This window comes from Pectinophora gossypiella, chromosome Z (genome assembly GCF_024362695.1).
Source record: "Pectinophora gossypiella chromosome Z, ilPecGoss1.1, whole genome shotgun sequence".
Lineage (NCBI taxonomy): Eukaryota > Metazoa > Arthropoda > Insecta > Lepidoptera > Gelechiidae > Pectinophora > Pectinophora gossypiella.
The window spans coordinates 14965655-14993532 of NC_065433.1; the positions used below are offsets into that span (position 1 = coordinate 14965655).

The 27878-nt window shown below is 35.4% G+C and overlaps 1 protein-coding gene across 50 annotated transcripts in view; it reads right to left on the reverse strand.

Annotated features, from left to right (window-relative positions):
- LOC126379776 (titin) overlaps positions 1-27878 on the reverse strand; it is a 109906-nt gene that overhangs the window by 46741 nt on the left and 35287 nt on the right. For 47 of the 50 annotated variants that reach the window (XM_050028639.1, XM_050028627.1, XM_050028605.1 and 44 more), the window contains 11 exons: positions 13049-17692; positions 10993-11904; positions 9951-10000; positions 9104-9189; positions 8746-8966; positions 8261-8335; positions 8079-8183; positions 6958-7964; positions 6824-6884; positions 6559-6585; positions 280-5952 (listed from right to left, as the gene is read on the reverse strand). In XM_050028639.1, coding sequence (XP_049884596.1) covers positions 280-5952; positions 6559-6585; positions 6824-6884; positions 6958-7964; positions 8079-8183; positions 8261-8335; positions 8746-8966; positions 9104-9189; positions 9951-10000; positions 10993-11904; positions 13049-17692 — 12861 coding nt within the window. The remainder of the gene's footprint in view (positions 1-279; positions 5953-6558; positions 6586-6823; positions 6885-6957; positions 7965-8078; positions 8184-8260; positions 8336-8745; positions 8967-9103; positions 9190-9950; positions 10001-10992; positions 11905-13048; positions 17693-27878) is intronic. The other 3 variants (XM_050028606.1, XM_050028607.1, XM_050028622.1) reach the window with 3 other exon arrangements.

Sequence of the window (27878 nt, forward strand, 5' to 3'; positions counted from 1 at the left end):
ATATTAATGATAATTATAATAATATTTAATGCTTTGAGTAATTAAAACATAATGAAATGGTATAATTACCACTAGGTTACGTCAGTACAAAGGCGTGCCAAATTTTGCACGGTATGTATCGCTATTATAATGCAATAGCATTGTCTTCAATTACTTGATATGAGTTGTGCCTCACTAGAGTCACTAGGCTTCGAACACACCTACCCGACAAAATTTAGACACGCCTTAAAATGTATAGATACAAGCAAAGCTTAAAACCATATTTAAAATAAAACTTACTATCGATTTGTGTTTCTTGCTCAGATAATGTAATCGTGTGTAAATTTTCATCGGTTGTAGCCACTTTACTTTTAACTTGTTGTGGTCGGTCCTCTGTGTAAGGTTCTATATGTTCATCTACGAATTCTTCTGTGACTTCAAGTTCATTTGAAAGGGTAAAGCCTTTTTTCAGTTTCTGCTTTTTAGGTTCAGTGATATTTAATTCACTTTCATGTTGAAGGCTTAAAGTGTCTGTAACTATTAAAGGAGATATTTCAGTGGTACTCATAGTCATGGTTTTACTTTGTGTTGTTGGTGTGAAAAATTCATCTACTTGAATTTCTGCAGTATTTTCTGTACACTGTAGGGGTGTAAAAGTATTTATAGATTTTTCAGCAATTACTTGTTGATTTATTGTGGTAACTAAGTCTGTTTGCGAGTCGTCATGAGTCATCTGATACACAGTAACACCTTCCGTAGTATTAAAGGAAACTGATGCATTTTCTACGTGATAAGGCTTATCAAAGGCTGTATCGACTTCTTTTTCATGAATTAAAATGTTACTTTGACTAATTGGTTCCATCTTTATCGGTTGGGCAAGAATAGATTTTTCTTCATGACTAGAAACGCTGATTGATGTGGCATTTTCTCCAGTTATAATTTCGGTTTGTTCTAATGGTTTTAATTCTAATAATTGCTCGGTGACTTGCTTAGTATTATTCTCATCAATCAGAATCTCTTTAGGTAATTCTTGAGTTATATCTTCAGATACCATGTAACTCTTATGTGTTTCTACGTCAAATGACGCTTTGTTTGTTTCAGGTTTAAATGATCCTGTGAAATCGCGAGCAATTTCAAGTATTTCTGGTTTAGACTGAGATATTTCTTGCAATACCGTACAAGTCTCTTCAGCTTTTTCATCCTTTTTAGGAGTAATTTTATCAAAAACTACCAAATCCTCCCCAGTTATAATTTCCGTTTGAACTAACGATTTCATTTCAATAACTTGTTTTTGAGCAATTTTATTTTGACTATCAGTAGCTCCAATTGAATCTGTTACTTCTTGAACTGAACTTTCAGATGTCACATAACTTTTATGAAGTTCTAATTCACACAAAGCATGATTCCCTTCGGGTTTATAATCTGTCGAAAGGTCGATTATACTTTCTACTACCTGAGGTTGAGTAGTAAGAGTTTCTTTTACTGTAGTTTGGATTTGATGTGCTTGTTCATCTTTTGGTAAGTACTTAGAAAATATGTCAGGCTTTTCTTCTGTGTAAATTTCTGTTTGTTCTATAGATTTCAAACCTACAATATCTGGGATGGCTTCAGTTTTTTCAGGTTTGTATAACGAAGGTATTGACGTGACAGTTTCTATTAATTGTTGCTGTTCATTGTATAAGGCTTCAGTTGTTGTTTGAGACTGATTTGCTTTCTCATTTTTCGATTTTAAATTTTCAAATTCTGTGTCGCCTTCCATAACAACAGTCTCAGTAGTAGTAATGTGTTGAATAGGTTGCATGTCTACATGTTTTATGTTTAAGTGTGGAGTGTCTTTCGTTTCAATTAATTCCTCTTTTTCTCTGATTTGTGTGTCAATAACGGTAACATGTTGATAGGATTCGACTACAATACCTGGTTTTTCTTCTTGTGGCTTACGTTGCATTAATTGAATATCACTTTCTTTATCTGAAGGAGTAACTACAGAAATATTCAAGTAATTGCTTTCTTCAAATTTCGATTCTAAGGCTTCCGTTTTTACTGAAGATGCTTTGTCCATAGGTATTTCTGATTCTGTCAAAATTATCTCTGTAACATCTACTGATTTTTGTTCTTCAACATTGCCTTTAGATGTTCGCGTCGTTGTTACTTCTTCAATGAATATATCTTCCTTTTCACCCACAAATGGCACTAACTTTTGTATAGCTTCTTGCATTCCGTGTGTAGTCAAAGCATTTTTGGAATTCATTGTAATGGGAATGTGCAGATCTTCAATTTCTTGGCTCGTTACTACTTCGGTATTTGTCAATGGCTGTTGCTCGCTAATAGAAGGATGAGCAGTAGTATCAGAAATATCAGGAGATTTGTCGAATATTTTTTCCTTCTCTATTGTTTGTACTTCTAATATCTCCTTTGCTGTCATTTCAACCAACGTTGATAATGCTTCTTGTTGTGCGTCAGATTTTATTGTTATTAAATCGGATTCTTTTTCACCTAATAAAACTTGTACTCCCTGTAGATGTTTTTGTAAATCATCCTGTGTTATAGTAGCTTGAGAAGGCTTTAGTGATTTTTTGTCTAAATCTTCTACATTGCAAGTACTGAGTACTTCTGTACCGATGGTGCTCACTAAAGGAACAAACGCAACAGAAGCATCTTGCATTGGTAAGGGAATTTTACCTTCAAAATCTTTTTCTTTATCTACAGTTTCCACACAACTTGTTATAACGGCTTGTGTCTCAGTGATATCAGGTTTTATGTTCGATAATAAGGTTTTTTGTTCAGGCAACGAAGTTTCTTTTTCAGCGGTAATTATTTCTGTTTGTTCAAGCATATAGTTGGCTGGAGCTGGAGTCAAGCTAGACTTCTGAGTTGTAAGTTTTTCGTTACTGAAATCTTCTGTTTGATGACTAGTAATTACTTCTTCTATATGAGCTGCTTTACCATAAAAGTAATCTGTTTTGTATGCAGCATTTTTGTAAATCATTTCAACATTAGTGGTGCTTTCTACATTGTCAGCTTGTGATGTAGTTTCTGACGTAATTAATCCGTAATTAGTTGCCACTGAAAAGTCTGCTTGTTGTTGGTCTGGTATTATAGGAAGAACCAGTTGATTTTCGCTTTCAATAGGTAACTTTTCGTTACATTCAGGTGCCTGTAATGCAGCCAATGATACACTTGGTTTGGTTTCTTTATCCTTTTCCTTCAGTAAAAGGGGAGCTTCTGACATATGAATTAAAGTTTCTTCTTGAGTAATAGCCTCTTTTGGTATAGCACCTTCCGATGCGTTAGCCCATGGCGTTTCACTCGGTAATCCAAACAACGACGGAGCAAGCTCAGGTTTATTCTCTTCTACAATAATAGCCTGACTTGAATCAATATTAATAATAGCAGCTACAGTAGATGGCTTAACAAATACATCCAACGAACTTTCCTTCTCGTTACTATCAGTAGTGCTTATGATAATTTCTTTATGGGTTATGTTGTCTACATTAGCTGTTTTAAGTTTATTCGCCAAGTTTTCTTCTTCTGTGCAACCTAAGCTAGAGTCTATAATTAGTTCCGATGATATAGCCACTGGTCTACCAGAAACATCTGTGAGTGCTATATAAGTATCAGGCAATGTGTTTACTGTATAATCACTTTCTTTTTCATGTTGTACTACTTCTGATACATTTATTACTTGTTCGGATGGAATTATTTCCGGTTTTATTGTTTTTAAGTCTGGTTGTATAGAGACCGATAATGGTGACTGAGTATCTAAAATTTTATTTTCAGTTACTTGTATAGATGTCATAACATTTGATGAAAGTTGAGCTTCTTCATAATTTGGCCTTGCACTATCAAACTGATTTAAAGAATCTCGTGTTGTAACTTCAGATGTTATAGCAATTTTATGGTCGGTGTCAAAGTCCATCTTGGCAAAAGTACCTTCCTTTTGTAAAATTGCATCTAATTTTGTTTCAGTAATGTTTGGTATTACTTCAGTAACATTTAAGCTTTCTTTACTAATAAAAGATGCCACAGCTTTACTCTCTTGCGATTTTCTTGCATCTAATTTATCTAATTGTTCATGAACAGTTGTTTGGAGTATTGTTATTTCTTTGTGCAAATCTCGTTGTTCACTAGCAGTTTCGGTAATATTTTGCGGTAAAGAAATAACACCTTCATGATCCACTGTGGTCACTATCTCTGAAATTGGGGATTTGAGCGGATGAGCAGGAGACGGCTTTGCATTCATTCCCTCAGGTAATTTATTTAAAGAAAGCTTATTTTCCGATTCCGATGACTCAGTTTCTGAAACTGATATCGACATGTTAGGAATTAGGGACTGTGTTATTGTTTCTGATTTTCTGCTTGGATAGTCTTGATTCACTTCTTGATCATGAATAAGAGGATAGGAAACTATCTTTGCGTTCGCTGTTATAACACTTTGTGTCGCTGATTCGCTTTCTACATTATCCGTTGTCATTAAATCTGATATAGAAGACATCTGCACTACTTCTGAAGTTACAACAGGCTCTATGGCTTTTACGTCTAAGTCAGCCAAAGCTGCATGTTTGTCTTCCTTTATTATAAGATCTCTTTCACTTTCATTGACAAGGACTTCTTCTATAAAGTTTTTATCTAAAAATGATATTGATACCTCTGCTTGTGTACCTTGAACAGATTGTTTCTTTTCTAATATACTCTCAGAATCATGTATATTTGTTTCTACATTGAATGTGTGCTGATGTTCATTAACACCAATAACAGCTTTTTTACCAGATAATGTATCGGAAATAAATTCTGATTCTTTTATATGAGCAGTCGTGATAGTGTTTGTGAGGCTGGTATGCAGCGTCAAATCTTCGTCTACAATAAATTTAGATGGCATTTCAGGAATAGGTAAGTCTTCTTCCTTTTCGTGTGATTCACCAATAGAAATAACTAAGCTATCTTTAGAAGTAATATCTACGATTGCTTCTTGCATCGGAGGCAATTTTAGTGCAGACATAGATCCTTCTTTTTCTTGCACGTCGTGTACTTCAGTAACTAGCTGATTAGATACAAGCACTTCTTTGCGTGCTGTTTCAGTTGGTACGATTAATTCTGGATAATATTTCCCAGATTTATCTTCAACATAAACTTCTCCGACTTGTACAGACTCTAGTAAATTGAAGTTAAGTTTCGAAGTGACAGGTTTTTCAGGCGTAATATTAATAGTATCATGTTCTTTCATTTCTTCAATGACTTCTGAAACATTTAGTTCTGATAACGGTGAAAATGAAACGGACGCGTTGGATTTCTTTACTTGAGTCTCTTCGAGTGGAGCTTCTCTTAAGGACGTAATTTGTTCTGATATTCCAAGTGCATCTTTCAATATCATAGAGGGTTTAGCTTTTTGTACATTTTTCTCATCTGTTTGTAAGTCAGACACTGAAAAGTTTGTAATAATTTCAGACGTCAAGAAGCTTTCTTTAGGAACTACGCTTTCATTAGCCTTACTGTCAGTTTTGATTTTACTTGTTTGATATTCTCCGATTGAATTGCTTATTTCTACTTCTGTTACTTGCAGTGGTTCTATTTCTGATAATGACGGTTTAATAATAACTTCACTTTTTTCTTTGACGTCTAATGGCTCTTCTTTTTCTTGTATTTGCTGCATATTGCTAATTACTGGATAATTCGTATCAACTCTTAGATTAGCAGTAATATTGTCTGTCATTTTGTCGGGTACAATATGAGTAACTTGGCTTTCTGCTATTACTTCAACTTTATTTTCAGGTATATCGGTCGCAATAGTTTTAATATACGGGAATTCTTCTTTATCAAATATACCGGTTTCGTCTTCTTCGTATGATTCTATATTTTCCTTTGGACGTAATGTTTTTATTTTCTTTCTAGTTTCTTCAATCACTTCTTCAACTTCTTCTGAACCTGATTTCTGTCGTATAGTCTTTTTGCGTTTGGCTTGTTGTTTTTCTTTGATATCTGTGAAATTATGGTATAGTAAGTAAAGTGTGAAATAACATAGTTATATTATTAAATGAACGTAAAGCGAAAGAGTGTGCTTTAAGAAGCCGTTACTTTTGTTAAGTGTATAGTAACTAATATTTGCTAGTTTTGTAATAACAGTGGAATATGGGATTAATTGAATTTATTTGATTGAAGAGTAACATTAATCGTGTTTTAATTTCTACAATAAATAAATTGTTCTAAAACTGTGACTATAATAAGTTATAATTAATTGATACTTACTTATACAAAGCATTTCATAGCACATATTAGAATCTAAGTTCGCCCGCAAAGCACAGTATATCTTGAAGCCAAATGTAGCAGGTGAAAGCTGCACCAAACTAAAGCGAAGTGCAAATTATATTCTTGTGTTTAATGTTAAAGTAAAGTTAACTAAGACTATGTTATCGATAAATAAGAAATAAACTATGCTTCTAGGTACATTATAATTAGGTAGCTAAAAGTTATAAGACATTTTAATTTCAAAGCGTCTATGTAAATATTATTTCGAGTATTATCCAAAGCATGAGTTTCAGCCATATTTTCAACGGCAAAAATGGATAATAAATAATAATAACTTACCCTGTGTTTCCTCTACTTCACTGGTATCTGCAAAATAAAATATTCAATTATAAAAATGCATGAGTCGACATACAAGCTTTATTTTTTTATTTTATATTAAATTAAGTACATGCACATAATTGAAAACGTTAATATAAGTAGGTACAAAATAGTAGATTTGGCCGCAGTAGGAAGCTAGCGATAAGGTTAAAACAACTCCAAATTGGGATTCGTACGGCTGCGGCAGTAGTAGTATAGGTATTATATTGTTATATTAATATCTCACCCTTTAATATTTTGATAGTATGCGTCTTGGCAACGCGATCAGCAGACGACTCCACAATGACCTGCAAAGAGACAAACAATTAATAAAACTATAAGATTAAGCACGTTAATTTTGTATGCAAGTATAAAATTTACCTCATGTGCCTCCCTTTGTTCCCAGGAACGAGGCTTAAAATCTTCTGGATAGAAATGGGCAATAACTTCTTCAACGGAAGTGTGCTTCATTTCAACCATTTTCAAGAAAGCTCGGAAACCAACTTTAGCTGCTATTAAATCTTCGTCTTGAGCAGTTTCTTCGGTAAGAACTTCTGTGATGAGCGCACCATGACCTTGTCTTTCTACTAACTGTACTAATGCGGATTGTGATTGTGGTACTCTTAATGCTGGGAAATATTGTGAATCGTATAAACCTTCGATTTGTTCGATCGAAACACCAGTTCTTAACATGTAACCGATTTTTGCTAATTCTCTTAAGGGTGACTGACCTGGCCCGAATTCTTTGGCGTTAATTACTTCAAGCAACTCGTTTATTTCAGCAACCATGCGTGAATCTCCTTCAACAATTTTTATTATGCTCTGTTGAGTTTCAAAATCAAGTTTTTCTATAGGTTGCACAGTTTCCTCCTTTTGTTTCTGAGACGACACCAAATAGTCATGTGGCGCTATAACAGGTTCCACCTTCTCCGTTTTTGGTATTTTCTTTTCTTTTCTGTCAACTTTTTTATATGACGCAACATCTGTTGTTTCTACATGCTCTGCTTCACTAACAATAAGTTTAGCTGTTTCTTTATCAATCTTTTTAATCGGTTTTACCACACCTACACTCTGGACTTCTTCTATTACAGTAACTTCTTTATTCGGCTCCTCAATAACTTCTTTCGCCGTCTCTTTTGTAATTTTTTCATCTTTTCTTTTCGTTACTTTTTCTTTTTTTACCTTTTTAATTGTTTCTCCAGCTTTGAAAACTTGTAGTTTTGCTTTAGTTACAGCCATTCCAATATCACTTACCGCCTTGCACATATAAGTTCCTTCTAGTTCTGGTGTAGCTTTCTCAATCTTACATGTGGTAATATTGTCGATATTTTCTATCAAAAAGTTCTCGTCTGTCCTTATTACCTTGTCGTCCTTATACCACAATATTTCTGAAAACGAAATATAATAATTACATACTATAATAAAATATAATTATTACATTAGTTGTTAGAAATCATATTATTATAAGAATTGTTCACTTATGATAAACATCAGAATTTTACCTGGCTTTGGATTTCCACTATATTTAGCTTCAAAAATAACACTTTCTTCTTCATGGACGCGTTCACTAAAGATATCTTTTACAAAAGTTGGTACTGACTGTGAAGCTGAAATAGATACAAAATTATTTATAACTCCCTGTTGTAGATAATGAACTTACGACTATGTTTGATTAAATGCTAACCTTTTAAAGCAGCCTGTAATTCTTCCATATGAGTCACCCATTCCGGTTTCCTATACTCCTTTGTGCCGATGATACCTTTATAATTATATAAAAAATGTAATTAGTAAAACAATATTAAGTATATTAAATGAATAATTGAGGCAACATATTCTATTTTTTCTATTTTTTTTACTTATCGTGGTAAGTACCTACCTACAAATTTATTAAAATTAAATTAATAACAAAATGATTTCCTACTCAATATATTTTTTTAATCTTGTATGTACTTTGGGGTGTAACTTGTATAGAGTATATGTAATTCTTAAACACATGATGTAGACGTATGTTTTGACAATTACTAAAATGCTGGGAACGAGGACAAGGAAAATATTTTCAACAAAATCACACCATTGCAGCTTTCGAAGTCTGGTAACTGAAATCATAACATTAATCATTACTTAATTGTAAGTTTTTATTATCGTTATATAATTAGTTTTTAAACTTACTTTCAACAGACAGTGCAGCAATCGTTGACGTTACACCTAACGCGTTGTACGCTTCGAACTTTATTTCACCTGTGTCGTCCTGATAAACTTCAGGAATTATTAATATTGAGGTCCCGTCGTCCATTTCTTCTATTTGATATTCTTGAGACTGTTTTATTTCAGCGCCTTGTTTAAACCATCTTATTTGAGGCTTAGGTATCCCTATTGCTTTAGCTTCCAATCTACAATTGAATAATTCAATTAAGTATTTTTTTTCACATCGTAATACCTGACTTAAATTTAAAAAGGAAGCAACTGTACTTTCTAAGGTAAATAAATTATTAATTAAATATACTTACTCCTACTCTATTTTACCCACCTCGTTAATTCGCCTTCGGTAGTTGAGATTACAGTTGGCAGGGCTTTCACTATACGCGGAGCAAACTCTTCGATGTCACTCGTTCTCTGCAAAAATCAATAATTATTATTATACTTTATACTACACAGTTTTTCACCTCTCCATCACGATAAGGTTGGCTATCCTGCGTAAAAGCAGGAGGGATGGGGCGTTTTATTCACTCAAAAGACAAAGTACAAGTAGCTTATTCATTTGATACTCGGATTTTCCACGAAGAGAAGGCAAGGGACATACAACCTGATCTGCAGCTGACTTTACAAAAAAGAAATACTTATACTTAATTTAAAAAAAAAGTAGTATCTAGTAGACATTAATTTAATACCCCTTACCTACTTAAAAATAATGTCATAAGTAAGTTTAAAAAATTGTTACCCACAAACTACCTATTGAACAAAACGGCACGAATCCAATAATATCGAATATTAGTCGGATACAAACATTCCCAGGCATGTGGAAACTCTAGCTTGCACACTATGATAACTCAAGTTGCAAGGTTTCCAGTCATTTTTGTTCATTCGCGGCAAGGGTGAACATCACAATTCCAAGTGAATGGAGTGAAGAATGCGACGATAGACTTTTAAAATATTTTTATCCTAATAGGTGCACGAATGCTATTCCACTTTCTGGATGAATTTAATACTCATATCATCATCATCACGAGAAAGTGGAAAAGCATCCGTGAATAGTGGTTTGAGTTCGCTTAGTTTCTTCTAGTAAGCGTTACTAACTAGTAGCGTCGCAAGTTCGTCGTAGTAAGAACGTGTAGTTGTGTGCGACGGGATAAGAATAAAATGATTGACCAACATACCTCGTCACTTAAGATGTCCTCTTCTGATGCACTCGCTATGTATTCGTAAGCTACAAAAATAAAAGACGGAATTCTTAAAAATTACATTTTAAATACTTATCGGTATTTTATGAAAGCACGTGTAGATATATTTTTGTTGTAATTTACCTATTTCTGTTGTCAACAAACTCATAATGGAGTATTTTTTAATATTGTTATATTTCCTACATCAGATGTTAATATACCTCGATGTAGAAGTTGCGGAAAGTAAAATAAAGAACATAACACTGTGATCTAAGAAAACAATGGTGAGTGCATCGATTCATAAAAAACAACATCATTCTATAGGCGAGTGTGATATAATGTAAAACAACATAGGTGCGTCGTAATAGTATTTTATGCAACAGTTGTATAAGAAGGGTCAAAAAATGCGAGTGGCGTGAGTTGCGATGTGAGCCTTGGCGAACATCGCAATAAGAGACGCCACGAGCATTTTTTGACCTAGTTATACAACGTTGCATACAATACTTTTTCTACGACGACGTAATTTTAAACGAAACACAAAAATTTTCCAATTTATTTTCCAACGCGCGGGAAAATGGCGGCAAATGTATACTTTTTTTTATAGTATATCTATGGCACCAAACAAAGTAAAGGTGCCAGTTTCCAGGTCAAAAAAAAAAACAACAACAATGCTTTTTTGGCGACATTATAGTACAGTTACACTTTGTAAACAATGCTTTTATAGGCCATAGAGCGTACACTTTTTCAAAGAGTTTAATTATGTATGTACTTATATTAGACTTTTTGGTTATTTAAATGCCAGATTAAAGTAGAGGAGTAGAAAAAAGATATTAAATATTTTATATGCGGGTAGTGTTATTAAAGCTTGATCTAACTTTCAATTACATTTTGTAACTACAGATGCATGGCAAGTGTAATGATGAGTTAAATATATAAGGTAAGTACAAGAAATACTTTAAAGTTTAATCATAATGTAATTGCTTTTATTTCATGCAATATACAAACATGCAATCATCACTTTATCTTTTGGATTCGCTACCTTCCACAGTAACGAAACATTCGCTGCTATTACTCCCAAATTCATTAGTTGCTTTACAGTGATAAATGCCTGCCACTTCTGGGAAGGCTTCTTTAACAATTAATTCACATAATCCCGATTCTTGACGTCCAATTGTTATATCTTTGGCCTTCTGGACAGTTTTTTCATTGTGATACCATTCTATCTTGGGCCAAGGTTGGCCTAGTACTTCACAACTAAGAATGATTTGATCTCCGTCCATTACAGTAACAGGTTTTAATGGTTTTATAAACACAGGTTCGTATCCAACACTATCATAATCATCTTTTTCCTTCACCAAAAGAGTCGCAGAACTGGAGACTGATCCAGCAAAATTTTCTGCTCTACATGTGACAATTCCTGTACAACTTTGATCGATATTTTCAATACAAAGACACGACGTATTGTCCCGGTTAGTCACGAACATATTGTTTAATTTATTTTCTTTTGCGTAAGATGTTACTTCTTTGGTGTCTAAAAACCATTGAAAAGAGGCACATGGGCTGGACTGAACTTCAACTTCCAAAAGTAAAACTTCGCCTACATAAACCTCTTTAGGTTTCACGGGTTGTATGAATATCGGTGGCTGAATTTCATCTTCACTTTTAGATTTTAGTAGTTTTACAGAACTTGCTGATTTAACGATCTTGTTATTGCTTTGAATGGTTACTTCATATTTTCCTACTTTCTTTTTATCTGCTGAACATATTTTTACACATGATTTGCCATTTTCAGTATGTATGGTACAATCAGCACCTTGTTCGAGAGGTTGATTATTTCGATACCATGTTACTTCACTATCGTCCAGGGCCTCAAAAGTCACCGTAAGTTCGAAATCACAGTTTTCCAATAAATTGATTGCCTTTATTGGCTGAATTATGATAGGCGCGACTTCTGTAAAACAGTGTTTTCATTAAAAATATTTTGCGCTCAAATATAATTTGTTTACTTAATTCGCATTTACAAGATTATTTTATTGAACTACACTTATAAAAGGTCAATTTGATATAAAAAGTCAAGATGAGATAAGACACGGACGAAAATACCATGCAAAATTGTAAAGCTAAAAATTGAAAAGCAAGTTCTTAGTGTAACATGGTGATGGAAAAATATCATGAAAATATAGTAATACAAATTAAAGTTAGGGATATAGACAAGGTTAAGAGTTTGAAATATATACAGGGTGGCCCAGAAGTTCACGTTCAAAATGAAAAAATAGATAGAGGGACTCATTAGCTACCAGAAACACCCCCATGTATGTTTAGCGATTATTTACGGTTTTGGAGATATAACCCATTTTGTACCTTTTTCTAGATTTTCTACCTTACTTCAGAAATCATCATTTTGTCGCTATCTCTTTCCTAATAATTATTTTATTTAACTTCATAACTATGCCCAAGGATATGTACCGTTACGTGAAAAAATGAAAACAGTCAAATCAAAGATAAAAAAAAGTTATTGGAAATCATAGTGAGAATTCGACCAAAATTGTTACAGTCTCATGTGTTTATTATTCTTCGGCGAAGTTTTAACAACTGTAACAATTTTGGTCAAATTCTCACTTTGACTTCCGATAACTTTTTTTATCTTTGATTTGACTTTGATTTATCTTTGATTGAGCGGTACACAGCCTTAGGCATAGTTGTGAAGTAAAATAAAATAATTATTAAGAAAGGGATAGCGACAAAATGATTATTTCTGAAGTAAGGTAGAAAATCTAGAAAAAGGTACAAAATGGGTCATATCTCCTAAACCGTAAATAATTGCTGAACATACATGGGGGGTGTTTCTGGTAGCTAATGAGCTCCTCTATCTAATTTTTCATTTTGAACGTGAACTTCTGGGCCACCCTGTATATATATCTATTAAGTTGATATGTATTTACAGAGTAATTACTTTTTAGTTATACACTTATAATTGTAATGTATTTAGCCATGCATCTGTCTAGATTATTTAATCCTTGACTCTAAAATGTATAATGTTTGACATAAATTATAAAAATATGTACATGGGTATCCGATTTTTAGGTCCCACTTACCTTTTTTCTTATCTTCTTTATGTTTCTTAATTACTTTCTTTTGTTTTGTTACCACAGTTGTGATTTCTTCCTGGATATCTTGCACTGGTACTTCTTTAGCTTCGTCTTCTTCAATTTTGACTTCCTCCATAGACCTCTCTTTCTTAACTTTTTTCTTTATTTTTTCCACTTTATTTTCTTTCAATTGCTCTGGAACCTGAACAATCTCAGATTTTTCTTCTTCAGTTTCAAATGAAGGTTGTTTTAAAATAGATTTTAGAACTTTGGGCTTATCGTCTTCTTCTGTGGGTCTTTCCCTCTTGACTGGTTTCAGTTGTACTTCCTCAGGCTTTTCTTCTTCCTGTGGTTTTTGCTTCGGAATGGGTTTAAGAACAACCTCTTCCTTTGGTTGTTCTTCCTGAGGGCGTATTTTGCCTGTCCGCCAAGATACTTCTTTCGGTTTATCCTCTTCAATCGACTTTGCCTTTTTAAGAGGTGTCAGCTGAATCTCCTCAGGCTTTTCTTCTTCCGGTGCCATTTGTTTAGGAATAGGTTTAAGTACGACTTCTTCCTTAGGTTCATCTTCCTTAGGACGTCTCTTGCCTGTAGGCCATTTGACTTCTTCAGGCTTGTCTTCTTCTACAGATTTTTCTTTCTTGACTGGTTTTAGTTGCACCTCTTCAGGTTTTTCTTCTTCTGGTGCTTTCTGTTTCGGAATGGGTTTAAGAACAACTTCTTCCTTTGGTTGTTCTTCCTTAGGACGTCTCTTACCTGTAGGCCATTTGACTTCTTCAGGCTTGTCTTCTTCAATAGACTTATCCTTTTTGACAGGTTTTAGTTGCACTTCTACAGGTTTTTCTTCTTCTGGTTCTTTCTTTTTCGGAATAGGTTTAAGGATAACATCTTCCTTAGGTTCTTCTTCCTTAGTACGTCTCTTACCTGTCGGCCATTTGACTTCTTCCAGCTTGTCTTCTTCAGGCTTGTCTTCCTCAATAGGTTTCTCCTTCTTGATTGGTTTTAGTTGCACCTCTTGAGGTTTTTCTTCTTCTCCTTCTTTCTGTTTCGGAATCGGTTTTAGTACTATTTCTTCCTTTGTTTCTTCTTCCTTAGGACGTCTCTTACCTGTCGGCCATTTGACTTCTTCAGGCTTGTCTTCTTCAATATGTTTCTTCTTCTTGATTGGTTTTAGTTGCTCCTCTTCAGATTTTTCTTCTGCTTTCTGTTTCGGGATGGGTTTAAGGACAACTTCTTCTTTAGGTTCCTCTTCCTTAGGTCGTCTCTTACCCGTAGGCCATTTGACTTCTTCAGGCTTATCTTCTTCAATAGACCTATCCTTTTTGACTGGTTTTAGTTGCACTTCCTCAAGTTTTTCTTCTTCCTGAGGTTTTTGTCTCGGAATAGGTTTAAGAACAACTTCTTCATTTGGTTGTTCTTCCCGAGGGCGTCTTTTGCCTGTCCGCCATGATACTTCTTTCGGTTTATCTTCCTCACTCGGCTTTTCCTTTTTAAGAGGTGTCAGCTGAACTTCCTCAGGTGTTTCTTCGTCAAGTGGCTTTTGCTTTGGAATAGGTTTAAGTACGACTTCTTCCTTAGGTTCATCTTCCTTAGGACGTCTCTTGCCTGTAGGCCATTTGACTTCTTCAGGCTTGTCTTCTTCTACAGATTTTTCTTTCTTGACTGGTTTTAGTTGCACCTCTTCAGGTTTTTCTTCTTCTGGTGCTTTCTGTTTCGGAATGGGTTTAAGAACAACTTCTTCCTTTGGTTGTTCTTCCTTAGGACGTCTCTTACCTGTAGGCCATTTGACTTCTTCAGGCTTATCTTCTTCAATAGATCTATCCTTTTTGACAGGTTTTAGTTGTACTTCCTCGGGCTTTTCTTCTTCCAGAGGTTTTTGCTTCGGAATGGGTTTAAGAACAACCTCTTCCTTTGGTTGTTCTTCTTGAGGGCGTCTTTTGCCTGTCCGCCAAGATACTTCTTTCGGTTTATCTTCTTCAATCGGCTTTTCCTTTTTAATAGGCATCAGCTGAACTTTCTCAGGTGTTTCTTCTTCAAGTGGTTTTTGTTTTGGGATAGGTTTAAGGATGACCTCTTCTTTTTGTTGCTGTTCCTTAGGACGTCTCTTACCTGTAGGCCATTTGACTTCTTCAGGCGTGTCTTCTTCGACAGGTTTTTCCTTCTTGATTGGTTTCAGTTGCATCTCCTCAGGCTTTTCTTCTACTGGTGCTTTTTGTTTCGGGATAGGTTTAAGTACAACTTCTTCCTTAGGTTCATCTTCCTTAGGACGTCTCTTGCCTGTAGGCCATTTGACTTCCTCAGGCTTGTCTTCTTCAACAGATTTTTCTTTCCTGACTGGTTTTAGCTGCACCTCTTCAGGTTTTTCTTCTTCTGATGCTTTCTGTTTCGGAATGGGTTTAAGGACGACTTCTTCCTTAGGTTCCTCTTCCTTAGGAAGTTTCTTACCCGTAGGCCATTTGACTTCTTCAGGCTTATCTTCTTCAATAGATCTATCTTTTTTAACTGGTTTTAGTTGCACTTCCTCAGGTTTTTCTTCTTCCTGAGGTTTTTGTTTAGTAACGGGTTTAAGAACAACCTCTTCATTTGGTTGTTCTTCTTGAGGTCGTCTTTTGCCTGTTCGCCAAGAAACTTCTTTCGGTTTACCTTCTTCAATCGGCTTTTCCTTTTTAATAGGCGTCAGCTGAACTTCCTCAGGTGTTTCTTCTTCAAGTGGTTTTTGTTTTGGGATAGGTTTAAGGATGACCTCTTCTTTTGATTGCTGTTCCTCAGGACGTCTCTTACCTGTAGGCCATTTGACTTCTTCAGGCTTGTCTTCTTCGACAGTTTTTTCCTTCTTGATTGGTTTCATTTGCACCTCCTCAGGTTTTTCTTCTACTGGTGCTTTTTGTTTCGGAATAGGTTGAAGTACGACTTCTTCCTTAGGTTCATCTTCCTTAGGACGTCTCTTGCCTGTAGGCCATTTGACTTTCTCAGGCTTATCTTCTTCGACAGATTTTTCTTTTTTGACTGGTTTTAGTTGCACCTCTTCAGGTTTTTCTTCTTCTGGTGCTTTCTGTTTCGGAATGGGTTTAAGAACAACTTCTTCCATTGGTTGTTCTTCCTTCGGACGTCTCTTACCTGTAGGCCATTTGACTTCTTCAGGCCTATCTTCTTCAATAGATCTATCCTTTTTCACAGGTTTTAGTTTTACTGCCTCGGGCTTTTCTTCTTCCAGAGGTTTTTGCTTCGGAATGGGTTTAAGAACAACCTCTTCCTTTGGTTGTTCTTCCTGAGGGCGTCTTTTTCCTGTACGCCAAGATGCTTCTTGCGGCTTAACGTCATCAATTGGTGTTTTAACAGGTTTTATTTGAACTTCCCCAGTTCTTTCTTCTTCAGGGATAACTGTTTTTCGAGTGGGTACTGATGTCACATCTTCTTGTTCATGTTTTGGCTTAGGTGCTCGTTTCCACGTAGATGTTCGTTGCTCAAGGCTGTCTTCTTTTCCTACAATTTTTTCAATATCTTCATTCTCTGATACTTTAAGTATCACTGTGTCTTCCTCACGAGTTATTGATTCTTCTATCACTAACGTTTCCATAGTTTGGATAGACTCCTTTCTTACCGGTTTCAAAGTTACATCTTCCAACTTTTCTTTTACTATCTGACCCTTTTCAACTTTAGTAGGACGTAATTTAACAGCCTCTTGTGTCCAAGGAACAACTTCTTTCTTATCGGGTTCGGATGGCCTCGTTTTATCCTCTGCGCGTGGTTTGCGCCAAAGTCTTGTTTCAAGACCCTCATCTTTTACAATCGAGTCTGTTTCTTGTATATCTATAATATTGGATTCTTCAAAACTTGATTTGGATTCCTTATGGGATATTCTCCAATGCTTAGGTTTCAAATTATCCTTTATAACAACTTCATCAATTTCCGTTTTTTCCACTTCCAGTATCGATGTATCTTCAGTATGTTTCGATGTGTCCAAAAATTTTGGTTTTACTTCCGCTCTTGGCTTTCGCCAGTGTTTTACATCTAATGCAGCTTGTTCTTCTTCCTGAGTAGTAACTTTCTGCACACCCATAATAGTAGAATCGTCTACTACCAATGTCTTTTCCACGTCCTTTGATTCTTGTTGTACACGCGGCTTTCTCCAGGATTTTGTTTGAAGTACTTCGTCAGTAACTTCTTTTTGTTGTACGTCAAGTATGGTAGAATCTTCTATTACCGAAGTTTTATCAAGAACTTGGGGTTTTTCTTGAGTTCTTGGTTTGCGCCAGTGCTTTGTTTCTAAAGTTTCTTCAACTTTAGCTTCTTCAATTTTAGTTTTGTCAATACTCTCTTTGCGATTTACTCTTAAAATATTTGCATCCTCTGTTGTGACAGTCTGTTGAACTGATGTTACTTCTTCAGGACGCTGTTTTCTCCAATGACGTACTTCAAGGTTTTCTTCTTTTGTGATTTGGATAGATTCCGACTGACTTTGGTTACGCCATGGTACTGTTCTAGACATTTTCCTTGTATCGACATCTTGAGCATTGTCTATTTTTAATATGTTTGACTCTTCTGTCGACTGGTATAACGATCTATTTGTAATTACTTCGCCCTTCTCACCGATAACTTTTGTGATTTCCGATTTGTCCTGGAACGCTTTGCGAACCGTTTTTTGGGATTCTGGAAAAAAAAAGAATTGTAAGATGTCAATATATATAAATTTGATCTCATTGGGGTCAACTCATTTTCAACCTATCTATCCAAATATTTATGTTGGTTTTTTTTTATCAATTAAGTATGTGAGATTAAATAAGTAAGTGGTCGATTAATAAAAAATACATACTTATTCCATGACCAAACTGTATACATACATTTTTGACTAGGATTTATTATGAGCTTTATCATGAATAATACGTTGATAACTACATTCCGAGATGTATTCCTTTACTTTATCATCTGAGTACTAAGTACGCCTAGTCAGTTGCCAACTACATTATTCTATATAGAACACATGCCTGGATTATTCTGTTAAACAAAGCATTCGGTTCCTAGGCCAAAATAAACTTTCGCAAGAAGGTTAAGTCGTATCTCAATATATTGTTAGAATAAGTAGGCCGCATAGCTTAAAAAAATACTAAGTACATCACTTAAGATTTTTATGGAAATAATTTTGATTCTAAATGTCACTGAATAGGCTACGTATCTATAGATGCACCGCCGTCGTAATAATTATGTATGTGCGTAAGTATTATTGATTCTTTGCAGGGTCTATGCGTACTTACTGGATATTTAATGTAATATCTAATTAAAAAATGTTGTACTCACATTGGAGCAAATCATTTGAATTAATGAAATTTAAAACATTTAATCAATAATTTAACTGAACAAAGTTTAGCACATCAAAATTTTAATGGTCTAAAATAGGTACCTTCTATTAAAATTATATGGCAGTTAAATGCCATGTTTGGTCAGGCGGACTATGGACCATGGAAAAATATACAGGGTGTTAGTGACATCGTAACTAATACTGAGGGGGATGATTCAGACGGAAAATTCCACTTGATATCAACTTAAAATCATGGTCTGAATCATCCCTCAAAGTTACGATGTCACTAACACCCTGTATAATACGATATTATATTAACCTCGTTACCCCATAATCTTTGATATTTATTAGTTAAGTACTTAATAATTTGGTAAGTACCTATCTTACCTATCATTTATAATGTAATAACTTTTAGTCAATCGATAAATTAGACTTTTGATACCAAAGATTTTGTAGTTCTTTGAAGGCCAACGGATTTTTGCCTTTCGGATATGTGACCGTCTAGTGGTTTCAAAAACAGATACTTAGTAGTTCCATAGCTGTTATACTTACAATAGTCACCCCAATAAAGAATAAAAATACCCCTGAGGCTGGGGGAGTTCTATGGGCTTTGCTGGTTCAAATAAAAACGACTATTTATTTAAGTAAGTACTATAATTTGTTTCTGTGGAGTGGTGGCTCTCATAGGTATACCACTGTCACTGTTGATTGTCATAATACTTAGTTAGCAAATCATGGCAAATTGACATACTTATCGGTAAGTACGTAAAAATGTATAAATAATATTGTTTTATTAAATTGACATTCTTCCCAATCCCTCGCTTTATTACATTACCGCTAGCCGTGTTGACTGACGTATGGCGACGAATACGTTTCGGTGGTTTTTTACGTAGCCGCATTTAATACAGCTAATCGTTGAACCGTCGCATTACAAAACGGCCCTATTTTTGAAAACAGCTAGCCGTAACGTAATACAGCGAATTATACAATCTGACTGCGACATCTACATTCCCTTGAAACCACGGAATAAAAGAAAGAGGATAAAAAGGCCCTAACGCGCACTGTCGCCGGATCAACCCCACTCTCTTTTACTACCACTTCTGCAAACAGATAATCCATAGCCCCTTTACCGACAATGTAAAGTGTGATAGGTTGCAATTTTTATATCGTTACTTTTCGTAAGATACCGTATACAAAAGTACTTTTTTGATAAATAGCCGATCATACTAAAGTTTTTAACTTTCCTGTGATAAGGCGGGATCTCGTTACATGATAGTCGATATTTATTTTTTTGCCCTACTGGTTATAATGCACAAGTCGACCTTTTAATAGTACTTACAAATCAAAATCTATGGGGTTATTCCCATAGATCTAGAATCATTAAATTTAGCAAAAAGGAAAAACTTACAGCACAAGTAATCCGAAATCGTAATTTGTTGTTCCAATACAAAATAAAAAAAATTCCGGTTACAAAATTATTTGCAGTTGGTATAATACTAACCGCGGTCTTTGTCGAGACAATAGTTTTTTTTTATTAAGTAGTAATTTTGTAATATGTGGTAGTTCGGACAGAACCGTAGTTGCGCGAGTCGGTCTCACACTTGACCAGCTTTTTTATTGTATAACACCTACTTAGGTACTTATTATTATACTGGTTTTATTGCTATATATACATGATATATCTATCTACCGTTAGATTTTTTTAAAGCCGCAAGGCAATTTTAACGTTTTTTTTTTTGTTTAGGTGCAAGGGCTCATTCTCAAAAAGGCAACAGAGTCGCAAAACGAGTAGTTCCCAAAAGTGCAAATTCTCTAAATGGCTTAACTCAAACGTATTTCCCACTGGGGAGACAAAGACTATGAAATTCCATTTGCTTCGATCCTAACATATATCTACTACTTACTCTTGCTTCCTCCACTTTCATCAATCGTTTCATACACGCAGGCTGGCTCAGAATTAATAAAAATGAATGAAGGTTACAAGGAATATAATACTTAACTACAAATATTTTTTATTATGTCTACTACTTTTAGTAGTGGCTGGACTTCTTAATAAACTTTCATCATCATCAGCCCATTAACGTCCCCACTGCTGGGGCACGGGCCTTCCCTATGGATGGATAGGGAGATCGGGCCTTAAACCACCCACGCGGCCCCAGTGCGTAACGACTGCTAATGCAGCTGGGACTAACGGCTTAACGTGCCTTCCGAAGCACGGAGGAGCTCGAGATGAAAACTTTTTTTTTGTGGTCACCCATCCTATGACCGGCCTTTGCGAAAGTTGCTTAACTTCAACAATCGCAGACCGAGCGCGTTTACCGCTGCGCCACCGAGCTCCTCAATAATCCTCAATAATGAGCTCCTTAATAAGCTTTAATCGCAAAGAAACTAAAAAAGAAGAAACATACACGAGCGGGTCTTTCAGTCTGAACTCCTGTGCAATCGTAACTAAAACAATGCATTGGTAAGTTTAAAACTAAAAGCCGACTACGGAAAAATCACGCTCTAAAAGTATGAAACAAGAAAATAGGTTTTTTATGAATTTCGTCCGAATAGTGATGTTTAGAAGATAGCCGAGGTCGTACCTATGCCAATCTGTCCTAAGAGATTGCTTACCACGGCAATTTTTTTTCATTAAGCGTGATTTTTCCTAAGTCTAGTATTAGTTTTTTAACTTAAATTTTAATTAATAATTTAGGGGTCTTATTTATTAAGATAACATTCTTCAGATACGTATTTTTTGTAAGATTTGGAGATAATACATATCCTGAACATACATATTTGAGCAATCATGTTATCAAGTCAACGTAAAAAATTATCGAGTAACAAGAAAACACACAGTGCAAATTAAGCCCTTTCATTTGATACCCAACACACTCATACGAAAAAAAATGTTCATTCGTTCAAATACAAATACAAAATACAAATCTTTATTGATAACGTAAGCTACATGTTCTCACTGTATGTCCTTTAGAGGGCTCCACATTGAATTTAGCGTCACATAGCCTATAATAGTAGGGGAGCCCAGAGGGCCAAATGCGTTTTTACTCGAGCACTTTGAAGACCTATTGGATCGCAAAGATTATATGCTAAAGAAAAAAAAAGTTTATGTGATGTATACCTGTTTAGTGGTGGGGGAAGCGTGTATTTAAATTTTCAAAAATGTAAAAAAAAATCAGTTACAAAAAAAACTTCAAGCGCGTCAGTGTTCAATAACGTGAACGGTCTACGAACTCCTGTTTACAGAAAAATATTAGTCTGACGAATCGCTGGTGACACGTAGCTGTACTACCACGTAGAAATTAAGGAAAAAATGTTTTTTCTCGGATTCGTCAGAAACTCATAAGAGAGGTTAAATTCACTATAAAAAGTATACTATTATAAAGACTGACGATTTGGACGTGACCAAAAGTTTATATTGATATTTGTAAATGCAAAAAAAATCGTGACATCGAAATACTCGGGCGCGTCAGAATATTATACAGGTGGTTCAGCTCGACATTCTAGAGGGTGTGAATACTTAATCTGATGATTTTGTGAAGGAATTTTTTTAATCTGACAATTCAAAATACTGAATAAAATTGGTCCTAACACCGCTCCCTGCGGCAGACCGCTGAGGACTTTTCTGAGAACAGAGTATGATTCTCCGATGCGCACAGAGAAGGTGCGATTTGACAGGAAGCCTTCAATCCACTTCAAGAGATTGCCTCTGATTCCAAAGTGCTCTAATTTAGCAATCAATCGTTTGAGGAACTCGATCAAAAGCTTTTTCATAGTCCAAGTGAATAATATCTGTAGGTATTCGTGCCTTCCAATTTCTTGTCCATGTGTCCAAGCAACAGAGTAAGTTGGTAACTGTTGACCTCCTTGGCACAAAACTATGTTGCTCCTCGAAGATGACATTCTCTCGGGCCAAAAACATCCTATATATCCTATAATATGTAGGTATCTTTGCACGGATTTATTAAAATCGAACATTCCGTTCAAAAGATATTACGAATTTAAGTTTTAAGAGTTCATACGACACTACGACAGAAAATAACTTGGGCATAAGTAGGCATACATTATATTTAAATGGTCTTTGTTGGACATCCTTAACTTTAATACAAATATATGCGATAAAAAATATTTTCCCTTGAAATGGGAATTTTTAGGGTTTTTTCCCTCAGAATTGGGAAATTTTCCAAAACGCGGGAATTTTCCGGGTAAAAACCCAACACTACGGCAGACAATAGTGTGGGGCAGTGCGAGAGAGTAAGACGTGGAGAAAGAGTGAGAAGGGAAGAGAGGCATCGAGCGGGAAATATAATATAATTCTTAATAATTGTACATACTACACTCTTTTAATAATTTTACATTCTTAGGCTTATGAAAATCGGCAGATTATGGTATTTCTATCAATTTTAGACTATTTCCTTTAAAATAAAAAAAAAATATTTGCGCTTGAGTATTTCAAGGTAACGTTTTTTTTTTGCAGCTTTGTGATTCCGTCAAATTTTTAAGTCACGCTCAAACCGTCAGATTATGAAAGGGGTATTGTTTTCTGTATGTAAGTAATTAACTTATTTTGTTTAAATCTGATGTGCTCAAGTTTTTTAGAGGATCGATTTTTTTTTACTAATCTGATCGACTGCCCTAGCCCTGCGTCACTATATTGAGGGACCATACTTGGTAAAAGTACTTAACATAGCACAAAGATTCTCTTCTAATACTAAACTGCTGAGCTCGAGTCACATACGAAATCCCCGCTTGGGCTCCCCTACTATAACCACCGCATAATCAAGATGCTTCTAGTGTCGCTCATTTGTTAAACAGGTGGTTCAGAAGTTAGGTTGGATCAGACGTGCATACACACATACATATTATATACATACTTACATACATAGCGGTCAAACACATAACCCTCTGATTTGCTTCGCCGCAGTCGGGAAATCATTATAATCACATAGAAATTAAAAAAGTCGTCTTATAGGAGTCGATAGCTCGTTGGTAAAGCATTGTTATATGTAATAAAAAGTTGTGGTTACGAGTCCCTCTCGTGTCAGATTTGATGTTCAGCTTATAAAAGAATATATAATATTGCTTATTGATTAAGTCGAGAGAAGTGGAAAGATCTCAGGGAGGCCTTTGCCCTGTAGTGGGATCGAATAGGCTTGATTATGGATGTAAAACAACCAAACAAATTTAAACTGTTGAAAACTCGCCTACAACAATAAAAGAACTGTGTTTAACTTCATTATGGGCAATTTTTTGTCACTTGACGTCATGTTTCGTTGTACATAATTAGCTTATAGAATATCAATAGAAAGTATCCACGACGGACCAACTAGAACTAAACACGCGAAGAATATTATTATAAATAACAGTATATTACCCATTAAAAAAATATTTACACAGTTTATAGGAACTCCGTTATATCCCTATCTCGGTAAAATAGTTATAAGTAAGTAATTAAGAAAACATAGTCATCAACAGCAGCCGCTTTAAACTGAAAAACGGTTTCGGTTTTATTTAAATGGCTTTTTTAGTTTTAAACGGATTGGTTTACCTAAATGGCTTTAAACCGGCCCTACATCTACTAGCTAGGTACTTACTAACTAGGTACATAATTACGTTCAAACTACATAATTAACTGAAGAAAATTAAGCCATTTTAAGAATTAGCCACTTAGAGAATTAGGTCTTCTGCGCCTAAACCCTCTAATCGGTTTACCGCACCGCAGATCCGGTAGTCACCGAACCGACGTCGTGTGGCACTTGGACACAGTTTTTACAACATTTTCTATTTTCTAATTTAGAATTTCTTATTTAAGACAGATTATCTTCTCATCTCAGAGGTAAGATATTGTCGTAAACCTGGGCCCATCGAGATCTGCCTGGGCAGATCATATATCCGGCATTTCGTGATTTGCCCATTGATAACTAACTCGCGATTCAAAGTAGTAGGTCGCACTAACAACCCCATTTCGTAAAGTTAGATTTTGGCTTTTCGATGTTTTTTTTTTTTGCCTCAGTGGTACCATATTCACTTTATTATCCTTCTCTTAGTATAAGACCGTTAAATAATTATAACACTTTCAGTACAGGTTCTTTAAATAAACATTAAAAGGACATGAATAATAACAGCATATCTACTTACATGACTACTGACTGTCTTTAAGTACATAGTTACCTGGTAGGTATACTTATAACATTTCCATCACCTTTTCGCCTTACTTTACAGATATTCAACAGCTGAATCCATAAAAAATATTGTAAATAAGTATTTATACTTGATATCTCCAATATTCTCTGAGCTCTCTCTCTCTCCAATAATCTATAATAAGTAAGTATATTTTTCTTGGACGGCAAGACATAATACGAGAAGTGCGGAGGGCTCCCTACTGATAATAAATTGAAGATAAAATAAACAAGTTAATCTAAATAGGTATCCGGATCTGATACTTCGCAGATTCTATCACGTTTCATTTATAATTGGTACCTTCTTTTTTGACGTGACTTATTGTAGATTTGACGCAGATGGCATTAACTACTTGGCCGGACGAATGGGGAGCGCTGAAGGCTCTCACCCGGTACAACGTTTAAGACAACAGGCCTGAGGGTGCCCAGTTGGGCGCGAACCTCGGCTTAGGGCCTCGTCTGAGACGAAAAATATTTGAAAGAATTAATCAACCCTAGTGGGTGGGGTATAGCGATAAGCACTGATTGAGGGAAATATAATTGGTAAGTACCATTGCCCTCATATGCGCGCGCTGTAGGATCTTTTGTAATCGTATTGCCCCTAACACCACACAATTGCCTAAAATATTAACATTAAGTATAATGGGAACTCCTAATCCTAATTTAATACAATATAACCAGTGTGTTCACAATTTGTGTAATTTTGCAATAAATCAATTTGCTATCATATTAAGAAAGATCTTTGAGTGTAGCTAACTAGGTAGTTTGTTTATATAGCTACTTTACCGAAAACATTTTATGTAATAGGTAAGTACCTATTTATTCTACCAACAGCAATTTTGATTTTAGTAGGTAGGTTACTAAGGGCAACCTACATTATTGAATTATTTTTTTAGAGATCTAAAAGGTCTGTGTAACTATAAAAGGTAGTACTAGTAGGTAACTTAGATAGCATTCACAACGCGAACGTTGGGTCTGAGCTTGTTTTGTGAGTGGTGTGTTAGCCTTTCCTCGAAGGACACGAAATCGCTGAAGAAGGGAAAACGGAAGAGGATGGTGTTAGAAGTGTTTGCGAGTGTGGTTGGTCCGATTTATTTGAATACCTATACCTACACAATGCGTTCCGTTGCTTATCACCCCGAGTATGGTGTCAAGCTTGACTAAGGGATTATCTCTACTCAAGAGGCGTTAGCCAAGTTGCAAACGATTACGAAAACGACAATAGTCGAATAAAATACATCGATGTCCATGTTTTTCGTGATCGTTTGCAACTTGGCTAAGGCCCCTGCACGGTGAACTTATTATAGTACTTATATAGACGACTAGCTTTTGCCCGCGACTTCGTCCGCGTGGCGTGTTATAAAATAGAGATCTTTGTGTGTGTGGGAGTGCATATCAAATTTCAAGCATCTAACTTACCGCAGTTTAGATTTTTTTGATACAACATTTTTTTCAACTCCCATTTTTCAAAATACAGCCATAACTAAACTTTATATTTACTAAGATACCTATGCATGCATGCTAGATTGGAAACATCTACTCGTATCTTACGCGGTTTAGATTTTTTCATACAAACGTTTTTTCCCGCTAACTCCCGTTCCCGTGGGAATTTTGCAATTAAGCTTTCAGTTTACTAAGGTACCTGCATGCCAAATTTCAAGCGTCTAACTTAAGTGGTTTAGATTTTTCATAAAAAAGAATATTCCAGCTAATTCCCGTTCCCGTGGGAATTTCGGGAATTCCTTTCTTAGTGCACCTCTAAGGTATCTAAGCTACGTCCCTTCCAAATTTCAAGTGCCTACGTTTAGCCGTTTACGCTGTGCGTTGATATGTCAGTCAGTGAGTCAGTCAGTTTCTCCTTTTATATATTTAGATGTGCTTATCACCTATCACTATACGGTTCATCATATTCATCTTTAAAGCTACGTCCGCACTGGCGGCTAGCTTAGCACCTAAATAGAACCTAGTGGCTTAACATCTGGTTACTTGCTGATGACTAAACGGAACGGGTAAGTAGTTGGACGTCGGCAGAGTAGTGATAATCCCTTCGTCAAGCTTGACACCATCCTCGGGGTGATAAGCAACGGAACGCATTGTGTAGATATAGGTATTGAAATAAATCGGAACAACCACACTCGCAAACACTTCCAACACCATCCTCTTTTTCAGTTTTCCCTTCCACCTATTTATACGTATTTTATTAACTGATTTTCTATCTATTACTTACCTACTACTTATTTTCTTACTACTAATTATTATGTTCTACTTAGTAACAGAAAACTTCTGAGCTGTGGGTACTTAGTGCATCTTGCGATGGATGTACCCCATCGAGATATAGATAGTTATGTTACTTCGTAGGTAACTATTTAGTAAGTACCCGTATTATTAATTACGCGTTACTAACTTTACTTCTTGCCTACTATCTGGGTACCTACTATGAATGAAGCCTAAGGCAAATACACAATTGGTCATGTCGACAAAAGTTTGTATGACGAAATGTAATTCGAGTTTGTATGAAACCGCGCTGGTATAGTAGGTGAACCAGCATACATGGAATCTAGCCCTCAGAACGCTCCCGCCGGCGACTCCGAGCATGCCGTTTTTGATCGATGCGATGCACACAGAGGAGGCGGATGCGAGTTTATGTGCATACGGTGACCGGGGATACTTTTATACAAACTTTCACTTCTACTCTATGTCAGGCAAACCTAATATTGTTCAACGATTTTGTCACAAGATTTAAATCACGTGCTCTAACAATGAGGACTGAGTTCAACTCGGTGAAAATATATAATAATTTCTATGGGACAAAATACTATTGCTATTCAGAAGCATAAAAGTTCTGCGATCGCCTAGTTCCTTTACATTTATGGTTGGTTCTCTTTTATCTTACACTCTCAGATGATTAATGTTCTACAAGACTTAGATAGGTGGTATGTGATATATAACATTTTCTAAACTTGTATGATACTTACCTTATGCGTAATACTTACATCACCCAAACTTGTTTCAATACATACCTTTACCGAAGTGAAAAATACAGATCCTTTTTAGCTGCTTTACTTATTACCTATAAGTGTCATACGTACGAAGCCTTATCGGAATTCCATTACCTACAGACGATTCAACTACTTCTACTAATATTTACTCACTATATATTCTACTCCCACTCCCTAAATTAAAAACCTAATCTTTACTCTACGTTTTATTTTCACATTTCTAACACATAATGTATTTAAATCTCCATGCTACGGTGTCAACTCTGGACAGACAACAAATGTTATCTTGTTTCAATATATTAGCCAAAAATATTAAACTACATGTTTCAAAATAGATTGTGATTTTCTTATTACCTGAGGCT